Source organism: Nesoenas mayeri (assembly GCF_963082525.1).
Source record: "Nesoenas mayeri genome assembly, chromosome: 23".
Taxonomy (NCBI): domain Eukaryota; kingdom Metazoa; phylum Chordata; class Aves; order Columbiformes; family Columbidae; genus Nesoenas; species Nesoenas mayeri.
Window position 1 is genome coordinate 1975742 of NC_137574.1, and position 11628 is coordinate 1987369.

The 11628-nt window shown below is 52.5% G+C and overlaps 1 protein-coding gene across 1 annotated transcript; it reads right to left on the reverse strand.

The window, feature by feature from the left end:
* Positions 1 to 1791: 1791 nt before the first annotated feature.
* KCNA10 (potassium voltage-gated channel subfamily A member 10) lies at positions 1792 to 3744 on the reverse strand (the record flags this gene model as incomplete). The annotated part of the gene is made up of 1 exon (XM_080358512.1): positions 1792 to 3744. One exon carries the CDS (start codon positions 3742 to 3744, stop codon positions 2194 to 2196), a length of 1551 nt encoding a protein of 516 aa, XP_080214638.1. The 3' UTR covers positions 1792 to 2193.
* Between the last annotated feature and the right edge of the window lie 7884 nt (positions 3745 to 11628).

Consider the following 11628-nt stretch of genomic DNA (forward strand, 5'->3'; position numbering starts at 1 on the left):
GCTTTTAATCCGCTTTAAAAATATCTGGTGGAAAAACCCCGTATCACTTGAGCTTCCTACAGCAACCCCCAGCAATAATAAATACATAATATTAAAAAAATAATTAAAAATAAAATAAAAATCAGCATTTACAGCAAATAAAGGCCCAATTTCCTCTTGAGCAGAAGCAGCACTTAAAGCTTATTTTTGAGGTGTGAATGCGGGTGGTTCAGTGACCCTTGGGGTTCATTGCGGGGGGCAGCGGCACCTCTTGTGCTCCGGCCTCTCCCCATTGAGGGGTTTTTATGCTTTTTGGTGGATTTTGGTGCTATAATGGCAGCGGTTTCTATTTCTACGGCTGTGGCAGATGCTGCATTATCGCGGAGAGCCATGTAATTCAGATTTGGCAGCCGGTGCTGAGTGAAAGCAACAAAATATTGTAAATTGAGGGGAAAATAAAACACTGCAATGACTGTGTCGATTTGATTTATTTATTACACATCACGATGTCCTTGCGGCTTCAGACTGCAGGAGGCGACAATTTAGTGCCAAATCACTCGATTTTGGCATAAATCTGTAACGGGATCCCCCATTGGGAGGGAAGGCGCTCTTGCTGGATTTGGGATTGTAAATGGAAGATTGGGGCCGTGCGGGCTGAGAGGGTCCCCGAATTTGTTCCCGCATGGCCCTGCGCAGTTCGACCTGCAGGTGGGCAGAAAACCCACTTTAAATCTGCTCTCAAAGTGCGTTTGGGGAAGCAAACCCCAGCAAATATATATATATATTTTAAATAGTTATCGTTTATTTCATTTAAACCCGCTGTCCTGCGCTGCCACCTCGTGGCTGCGATGCCAACCCCGACCTGCGGAGCACAGAGTTCGGCCCTTGATTTGGGAGGGTCCTGAGCTACAAATTGGGTGGGGAAAGGGGTTTTCTGGCAGGTTTTTATCCAGCTGAGTGTTGGCACTGGGTATTCACAGTTTTCCGCCGCTTTAGGATCAATGGGAAATAAGCTCTTGTGGCTGCAGAGGGTTCGTGCCTCTTGTCCTCAGCTCATGGATCCGGGGATAATAATAACACTAAAAAAAACCAAATCACTGCTCCTTTCTGAATGGAATTGCAAGGCGGAGGTGCTGGCACGTTGCGTAATGATCGTGTCGAACCTTCGGGAGATGAGACACCGAGTGTAACAGATGTGGGATATAAGAGCGGATGTGTAGACGCTGCAGGAGAAACTGTGATCTTAATGTAGGCAGAAACATTAAAAACAACCGAAAAAAAAAGCCAAGTGGAAGAGTGAAGTTGGAACAAAATGTTTTTCTCAGAAGAAAACCTGCTGGCATTAGAGAGAACGGCAGAATGATCTGTTGCTGGTTTCTGCCATCAAATCTGCATTTTTTAGAAAGCCAGAAGTGCTGTTCTACCATGAGTCGAGCTCTCGGAACCGTCAGCGCTCGTTATTCTCATTGATCTGTGCCCCGTTTGCAGCAACACGGGGCAATAAAAGCTGCAAGGTGAGGGTGGTTCATCTCTATGGCCACTTGCACACCACAAAACCCACGAGCAGAGCATTTGTTGCACAGGAAATTCCCTTTTCCTCTCTCCACGCTCAGTTTTCCATCAGAAACCACCATGCTCTGGTCTCTTATTGGTGTCACCATGATCGGCCTCCAGCTCTCTCCTAACACCCCCACCCATCACTGCCCATCCTGCTGTGACGACAAAATTATTGAGGCAGATCCAGCTAAAAATATAACTTTTAATTTTCTTTTGGCACCTGGGGATCGTTGAGACCCCCAGATCCTGGGGGGTGGGAAGGAATGATTTTAAATGGCTTAAGAAAAGCAGGGAGCTGGACCCATCCTCACCCCGGCCAGCATTTCATGTCATTTTGCCCTTTTATCTCCGCTGGTAAATGGGGGAAATCTCTGGGAAACTCCATCCTGATGCCACGGACAAAGAACAAAAACATCCAGCAGATGATGAGTATCAAATAATAAAAACCAGACTGATGGGCAAGGAAGAGAGATAAGAAAGATGGTATTTATTTGAACAGCCGCAGGAAATCAGAGATTGAAAAATGTCTAGGAAAAGAAAAAAAAAAAGCAGCAGCACATTTGGTTTAAAAATAAATAAATCCCAGCGTGCAGATGTTTTATACCTTATCCAGCCAACCCCACCCGACTCGGCCCAGTCCCGTCAGGGCCTCCAGCATCATTTTTTGGCCTTGTCTCGAGGGTAACCCCCATTGGTTTTATTGAGCGACTCCATGCTGCCGGCTCCTGTCACCACGCTGGTGAGGATCCGCTCCACCTCCCCCGGCAGAATTTGCTTCTCTTCGTTCTCCGTCTCCCGGTGGTAGAAATAGTTGAAGTTCGAGACGATGACGGGGACGGGCAGCGCAATGGTCAGCACCCCCGCGATGGCGCACAGAGTCCCCACGATCTTGCCACCCAAGGTGGTGGGACACATGTCTCCATAGCCAACGGTCGTCATCGTGACCACGGCCCACCAGAAGCCATCGGGGATGCTGGAGAAGTGGGACTGCGGCTCATCCACTTCGGCGAAGTAGACGGCGCTGGAGAAGAGGATGACGCCGATGAAGAGGAAGAAGATGAGCAAACCCAGCTCCCGCATGCTGGCCTTGAGGGTCTGGCCCAGGATCTGCAGCCCCTTGGAGTGCCGGGACAGCTTGAAGATCCGGAAGACCCTGACCAGGCGGATGATCCGCAGGATGGCCAAGGACATGTTCTGCTGCCCGTTGAGTTCGCTCTGCTGGATCAGCTCGGTGGTGAGCGTCACGAAGTAGGGGATGATGGACACGATGTCGATAATGTTCATGATGTTCCTGAAGAACTCGGTCTTGCTGGGACACACGATGAACCGAACGAACAGCTCGAAGGAGAACCAGATGATGCAGGCTGTCTCTATGACGAAGAAAGGGTCCGTGAAGGTGCTGTGGGCCAGCAAGGTGTCTGTCAGGTTCTTAGAAAGCTCCTGGGTGGATCTAAACTCCCGTTCCTCCCTAAACTCCGGCAAGGTCTCCATGCAGAAGATGATGATGGAGATGACAATGACCAAGACGGAGACCAAAGCCACACCCCTGGCCGCACTGGAGCTTTCAGGGTATTCAAAGAGCAGCCAAAATTGCCTGTGAAAGTCATTAGTTGGTAAGAGGGTCTCAGGGTCCTTGATGAACCCTTCATCCTCCCTGAACTGGTCCATGGCTTCATCACCCAGCTCGTAGAAGGTGATTTCATCAGCAAAGACATCGATGGGGACATTGGCCGGGCGCCGTATTTTCCCACCAGACTGGTAATAGTACAAGATCCCATCAAAACTGGGCCTGTTCCTATCGAAGAAATATTCATTCCTCATGGAGTCGAAGTAGCGCATCCTCTTTTCGGGGTCCCCAAGCAAGGTCTCGGGGAACTGGTTGAGGGTCTTGAGCCGCGTCTCAAACCTCAGCCCAGCGATGTTGATGATGACTCGTTGGTCCCCCTCATCCATGCCCACCCTCTCCCCCACCAGGTGCTCACTGAACTCAGCGGAAAACCTGGAGAAAATGGTTTCATTGTTGGCATTTTCGCTGTTGATGAGGATCCTCAGGTTGGAGAGGAGGTTGGCGCAGCTGGGATGGCCTTTCCGTGACTGCCCAGCGGGGCTGAGGTCGTTTGAATAACAGGGATCCTCCACGATCTGATCAGCGTTGTCAAAACTGACTAGTGCCACCTCCATCTCCTTCCAACTGGACACGTCCATCATACACTAATCAGATTAGCAGCATAAATCCCCGGGTCGGATGCCGGCAGCTTGTGTCTTTCCCACGCTACGAGGATCTGCAAGGGAACGGAGAGAGACAGAGCTGAATTGTGCACATGTATGTCTTGGTTCAACCAAAAAGAATAAAACAAACCCAAGGTCAGAAAACCTTGCTTTTTTTAAATGAAAACATTAATTTCGTTGACTGGCAAAAGCCTTATACTTCCAGCAAGTCGTTCATCTCCGGATCCTGCAAACCCTTTTGGCATGGCTTCACCATCATCGTTAAACCTCCCAAAACCATCGACAGCACCAAGGTCAGGCAGCGGCAGAGGATGGGGTGACCCTGGGTGTCCCACCCAGCCGGTCCCCAGCCCTGCAGAGCAAAGGGTCATGGCAGATATTTGCGGGTCCAGAGTTTGAAGCAGGATTTGGAGGTAGGAAACACGGGGGTCCTGCTGAGCTGCTGGGAGAGCCATTGGGTCAAAGCCCAGGATGTCCTGGGCACGTTGCAGCTGGGTTAACCAGCATTCAGGAAGCAATTCCCAAAGTAGGGGCCATGCTGGGACTTGGGGAGCCCAGCCCATGAGGAAGGCAAGGCAGGAGGAGAAGGATGTGCCCACCAGCCTTGGACAACTCCTGTGCTCTGTGTGAAGAGGGTACAAATGGGGACCCCTTGTCTTCATCCAGACTTTGGGGCGCCAGCAGCGAGGTGATGTCCTCCAGGACCTCCTAGGGCTCCTTCGTGGCAGCCCTGATGTTCCCAGCCATAGGGAGAAGACGAGGACTAAACACTCAGATCCCTTGGAGAGCATCACTCAAGCCATGGGTGGATTTTTTCCCCCAGACCGACTATGTCGGGTGCTCAACAATGGACATCACGTCCCCAAAATTCTCCTGGGCACACGTCTCCCCAACACGCCACGGCTTTTGTACCGAACCCAAAGGCAAAGTCAAAGAGGAGCCCAGAGACGCGGCCAAGTTACAGAGCCGGGAAATTACCTGTTTTGCCTCAGGGAGAAGCACATAAAGAAATCAGAGGTTAACAGGGAAAGGTTCTGGGGAGATTCGCCCAAAAATGTAGCTTATAAGCAAACTCAACCCCCTGATTTATTTCCCCTCTTTACACCAGAAACACATTTTTACACGAGAAACCACGGGAAGACACGCGGAGCTGCTGCTCACCAAGGACATGCTGGTTTCCGCACCCAGCCAAGCTCAGAGAGCCAAAAAGCCCAAATGCCCTCGGCTGCCAGGAATAGCAACGCAATTTAGGCCACGTCTGCCCAGAGCAGCAGCGCTATTTATTTGGGACCAGTCCTGCCATGGGACAGTCACCGCAGGCTCCGCTTCGTGCTGGGAAAGGATCCATCCGCGGGCACTGAGCCGCACTGGTGCCTCGGTTTCCCTATTTGACATTAGGGTGAGCTGCAGACAAGCCACGGTTTGGTGCCTGTGGAGCATCAGGAGGTAGGGAAAGGGATGCTGAGACAAGCCCAGTGTGACAAAGCTCTCTTGAGTCTTTTGAGGGAAAAATAAGCATTAAAGACAATTAAAAAGTATTGAGGAGAAAAACGGAAAAAAAAAGAATAAAAATAAAGGAGAAAGAAGAAGAAATAAGAAAAAAGGAGAAAAAGGAAAAAGAAAAACCAGTAAAAAGAAAAGAGAAAAAACCAAAGCATTACAGAAAAAGAAAAAGCAGCGCATAACTTTTCCCTATTTTCCTTATTTTTTTCTTAATACAAACCCCCAGAGATTATTTTAAAATCAGAAAAGAAGGAATCCTTTTGACGAGGAGAGTGGGAGCGTTGGGTGTTGAGTGGTGGGGGAGCCACCTGCCCCAGCACATCTCCATCCATGGGCGACCAGAGGGACCGTGCGCCCAGGACCTTCTCCTAAAGCTGAGCGTGAAATCGCATCCTAAGTCAGCGCCGTGAGATGATCTTGGTATTTGAAGCATTAAGCTTAACTCTTAATACGATGCCCCAGCCCTTCCTCGGTAGGACGGCTTCAACCTGAGAGTTCTGGGCACAGAAGAAACGGTGTTGTCTTGCAATCCAGCCTTGCTCCAGAGCCCCCGTGCACATCCAGCTGAGCCCCCCGGCATTGTCCCTCCTGGGGAAACTGAGGCACGGAGCTGCGAAGGGACAGTTTGCACGCCATGGTCACCATTCGAAGTGGAACGTTGTGCTCATCCTCCCCGGTGGGACATGGAAAAGGTGCTTTTCCGCGCTGTTTCAAGCCCTCAGGTGGCTGCCTAAGCAATGCAGGGCTCTGACTTTTCCTCCCTTCAAAGCCCCCGAAGGCGCTGTGGCTGGAGCCGGCTGCCCCACGGGTCCCCAAACCCCCAGACAACCCCGTCCACCTCATTTTCAATATAGACTAAAATTAACGGTGCTGTCCAAAGCCACAAAACACCCTCCCCAAGCTTTGCAGCGCGTCCTCCGGGCTCAGCGGAGGCTTGCACTAGAAAGTTGCCTTTTTTTCCTCCTAAATCACCTAACATCTGCTTCTCGGAATCTGATTAACTAATACCCTTCAGCTGAAATCCCTGGCTGGGGAAAATAATAATAATAATAAAAAAAAGCAAGTGATGGAGAGAGATGGCGGAAGAGAAAGGTCATTTTTGAGGGAGTTTGTGTTTTGCCCATCAGAAAGCAGTAAATTGGGACTGAGGTTTCTGCCGGCCCCTCCGCAACCATCCAGACCCCCCGTCTGCAGTTCCCCTCTGCTTCCCACCCATTGTCCTTCCATCCTCCTCGCTCTCTTGGGGTGAAAAACGGCCATTTCCAAGGTTTTTCTGGAAAACTGGAGATCTGAGCATCTCTCCCCCCCATCCCACCCCAGTGCTGGGATGGGGAAGGTGATTCCTCCCGTATCCCCCCACCGACACCGTCACCTACGGGGACTTACCCGCACAGGGCATGGAGGTGCCAAGGCTCTCCGCATCTGGGAAGAGAATTATTAACCACACATAGGGATGTGTAGGGAGGGAAAATAACCAAAATAATTCCAGCCATACCCTTGCAAGGTCCCTTCGGGACAACACAGACAATGTCATTTAAAAGGCTCGTCTGTATTTGGTTCAGTGTATAATTGGCAGCTGGGGACGGGCTTTGGCAGGATGTGGCGCGATTCGGAGCCTCGGTTCTGCCATCGCCCTAAAAAAAGCCGGGGGTCCATGGGGACAGGGGTTGGGGGGTGCAGGGGACACCCCATGCCCCGCTCGTCTGGGGAGGGGGGACCCGGCCACCCACCTCCTGCCTCCACCTGCTCGTTGGGATGAGCGAGACGGGGGAGGACGTGTCCTTCTGCCCGATGTCACCTTTAATCCCCAATAATGCTCCGGACGGTCCAGCCCGGGACAAGTCTTGGCCGTGACGTGGTGAGGTCCGAGCTGGTCCCCGGGAGGGAGGCGGAGAGCGGGGACAGGGACCCCCATGGCGATGACACCGGGAGAGACTTACAGCAGGTGACAGGGCTCTTGTTATGATTAACGTATAATACGGATTTTAAAAAGAGGAGGGAGGGGAAAGCCCAAGGGATGGAGCGTCCCTCGTCGCCCACCTACCTCTTGCCGGTGGCTGTGGGTGCAGCGGGCTCCTGTCCAGGAGGGGACGGCCACGGTGCCACCACCACGTGGGACATCTCCGTCCCCTCCCAGGGGTGGCCGGGACGGGCGGCAGTAGCGGGTATGGCTGGCATAGCCCTGCGGAGGGCATGGCAGGGACAGGGACAGAGGGAACGTGTCCCTTCCTCTCTCCTGGCTGCCAGCCGGCCTCTGGCTCAGACCCCAGCGCCGCTGGGCTTATAACCTCCGGTAATTAACAAATACATGACCCAGGCAGGTTGTCATGATTCACTGAAACAACCCAGATTTATATATATATATATATATATATATATATATATATATATATATTTGTTTCCCATTTTTCCTTTCTAGAGCTCATGAGCATCCTCACCAGGGGTGCTCCAGGGTGGTCTCACCCACATGGGGTTGGCTCCCACCTCCACCTTCACCCAGGTGACCTTCCCACCCTCCTCCTCCTCCATCTCCTCCCAGGTCTCCACACTCAGGGAAAGCAGAGGAGGGGGTAGCACGTTCCTGCCCACGTCCTTCAGCCTCAATTCCTCCACGGTGACGCTCCTTTGCTCTTGAGGGACCTGCTCACCTCAATTTCCCTCCCTCCTGCTGCCTTTTCTGTCCTCTGAGCTATTTCTCCTCCCATGACATTAATAAGCACATTTAACCACCCCGTCCCAGAGGAGAGTCTGGGACCCACTGGCTGGAGCATCATATACTCATGTCTGTCTGTCTGCCTGCGATGGGAACAAGACATAACATTATCCAGACCATTGGTTGGGTCCTTCAGGGTGAGGTTATGCTATATACCCCCTTCTGCACCCTATAGGCTATGGTGCTTATATTTAGCCTGTGGTTGGATCTGGGAAACAATTTCTTCCCCAAAGGGCTGTGGGGCATTGGAACAGGCTGCCCAGGGCAGTGCTGGAGTCACCATCCCTGGAGGGTTGGACAGACGGACATGAGGTTCTCAGGACATGGGGCAGTGCCGGGGTGCGGAAAGGGTGGACTCAATCTCGAGGGGCTTTTCCAACCAGAATGATTATATGATTCTAAATACCAGCTGTTAATAGGAACATCCCTGAAGTCAAAGCAGTGTTAAAGTCCAGGGGAGACGGGTACAGGGGTAGATGCCCAGAATAACATCACCACCTCCAAGAAACGGGGCGGTTACACAACTCACCTCTGGAGATTTCCCTGGCCACCCTCAGGAAAGTTCTGCCCTTGCATTCAGCCAAGGTGACTTTCAACAACCTTTTAGTCCTCAGGATTTAAGTACCCCAAGGGAGGCTCTTGGAGGGGAGATAAAACAGCCCAAGCTTGTCCTGCTACAGGAGAGATTAGCTGGCAAAAAAGGTGGGTTTTTTGCAGCAGGTCCCTAAATTATTGTTTGGACCCACATTTACACAGAGAGCTTCATTCTCCCTGTGTGGAGAAGGGCAGAGGGTTGAGCAGCTCATCACACCCATTTTGCCCATCATGTGCCGTGGGATGAACTGTAGGGTGGGAACAAGGAGGAGAGGACAGGAGAGGTCCTGCAGACCCCACCACCGCTCCCGCCTAACGAGGCAATGGCACTTAATTCGATTTTGCCCCTAATTCCCAAGCAAAATGAAGCCTGCGGAGACTCCTACATGGCAGCACAGCCATCGGGCCCCGCTCCGCGCCACACACACGCCTCGCTCCGCAGAGCAATTTACTGCTGTAATGAGCCCCTGCTCGTTTTCCTCTTTCTTAGCAGAACTAATTAGCTGGGGTTCAGCAGCACTGCTCCAGCTACACGGCTCTTGGACGGAGCTGCGTTGGCTCCATGGCCCCTTGAGATATTGGGGTGAGTTTTTCTTATTTCCCAGCCCTGCATGAAATACCCTTAAATTAGCAAACTGCCCAGCACCAGGGAAGGCTGGATATTTTTGGAGGGGAAATGCAAGCGTTGCAATACACAAAAGCACAACCCATACCCTTCAAGCCCCTCGATTTAGTGCTGGGTTTATGGACTGGCTCCAGCTGGACAGGCTGCTCTGGCACTGAGGTTAAGGAATAAAGGGATGATGATAATTAAGGGGGTATTTGAGCTCTGGATCAGGCACAGAGCATCCTTGGAGGAAGCCAAGGAGCTCCCAGGTTTGCTGCTGGGGAAGGTGCTGCAGAAGTTTTGGGCTCATCGCCTTCCTGGGAGATATGTTTGCAAAGAAATGATTGGGCTGAACCAGCAGCCACCGACTCCTATGGGCTAATTCCCCTTCTGTGCCTCAGTTTCCCCAGAGCTGGTGCTTTACAGCCAAGCAGGAGCCTTGCAGGAAAAGATGCACAGGAGGAAGATCCCAAACAGGATTCCTGGTGCTGAGATGGAGGGATCTGCCCTCGCAGGCAGAGGGTTCCCACCCAGACCCCTTTAATCCTCCCCAGTTTATATACCTCATTCTGATTTTCAACCCATATTTTTATATATTTAAAAAAAATCAGATTAACAGAGAGCCTGGTACATACAGTACACACCACGAGACAGATGAAACCTTTCTGATACCCAGCCATAGAGTCCAAAATTAATCAGCTGTGGATTAACCAGGTCAGGATGTAATTTAATAACAAGCGAGGGCGAGTCCCTGCTCGGAGGGAGCCGCCGTGGCCCCGCACCGGGTGCCCCATAAAAACTGCTGCAGAACAAGGCAGGAAAAGCCAGATGGGGTGAAATGAGCTCTGCGGGGATGCCGGAGGAGCTGGCGATGGCCTGGGTGCGGGCCAGGCTGTGCTGAGCCCTCCGCATCCTCCCCGTGCTGGGACTCAGGATTTTAGCCTCATTCAGGAAAAGATTTAAATGGGGTTTTGACCTGGAGGGGGCTGCGGTGGCTTTTGGGGGTGGTTTGCTCTCCACTGGGGTTCACAAAGCTATTGCTGCTGCAAAGTGGTTTTTAGACCCTTCATGAACTGGCCGATGGACAGACAGACAGACACAAAGTGTTTTTAAAGTGCTTTCAGCGCGCACCAGAAGAGATGCAAGAGATGCAGGGACTGATCTTCTTCCCCCGCCCGAGCATCCCGGCTCCATCTGGGCGCCTGGATGGGGCCGGGGGGACACAGCCACCCCCCCCCACCTCCTGCTTACCGCGGCTGTAACGCGATAAAGACAACGCGATCTCAAATCGATGGGAAAGTTTCCCAGTCTGTCCAAAAGTGCTGGGACAGAGGGACGGCCCCCCCGCCCGCCCCGAGCTCAGCACTGTCACCTCAATCTGCTCCTAAGGACAAATAAAGGACTTAGTCCCCCCGTAAAAAATCCGCAGTGGCAGCAAACCCTGCTAGGCAGTTGTCAACCAGAGCCAAAAACAGTATAAAGGGAAAGCAATAGGAAGCTGCTAATCGGGTCAGAGTGATACCTGCATTGATCCCCATTTTTGCAACAGCGGCAGCAAAAAAGAGCTGGTTTGGGGGTCCTGGCGTCGCTCGGGGCTTGTGGCATTGTGTGCCGAGCCAGAGCCGCTACATAGACCACATCACAGCAACCCCTGAGCCCACAATCGCCTCCAACTCAGGACATTTGTAATTTGGACCCAGCAGCAAAAAATAATTAAGATTAAAGTGATTGGGATGATGTCAGTGGGACCCTCCGTCTCGCAGCAAAGTCGGGGTTACTCACAGCACAGCCCCAGCGATCGGGAGCCCTTCACTCTGATTTACTCCGAGGACAAACTAAATTTCTCCCCTGGTCACCATGACTGAAAAAAACCCACCCAACAGCAAAGGAGTTCAGCACCCAACTGCCCCAAACCCACCTGCCAAACCCTCCTTTCTCCTCCACCCCCCAACTTCACCCCATTGCAAAGAAGGGAGCAACAAACCCGGCTTGGGCATCATCCTCATCCTCCCCCGGTGCCTGGGGTGCCTGGTCCTCCCGTCTCCATCCTGCTCGTCCTGCAGCCCGGCCGCCCCTTCGCCGGGCACGGGGACGCTCGTGCCTCTCTGTGCGGGGCGGGAAGGCGACGCCGGTGCCCACGTGAGCCCAGTGGGACTCGGTGCCCTCGTTCTCCTTGTGCCTGAAAATGGGTTTTTCCTCCCTCGCTGGGTCCTGCAGCAGCAGCCACCGGGACCCCAAGCCACCGTTTCTGTGTCCGCAAACACGCGAGTGGTCTTTGCTTTCTGAGGGAGGGTGAGGAAGGAGAAGGCTGGAGTGGGGGAAGAGGAGGTGATGCTCAAACGTGGCTCTTTTTGCATCCCCCCACCCAGGGCTGCTTGCTGGGATGGTGCTGATTCCACAGGGACCCCATTCGCTTGCACCCCAATGGACAGGAAAATTCTCCATT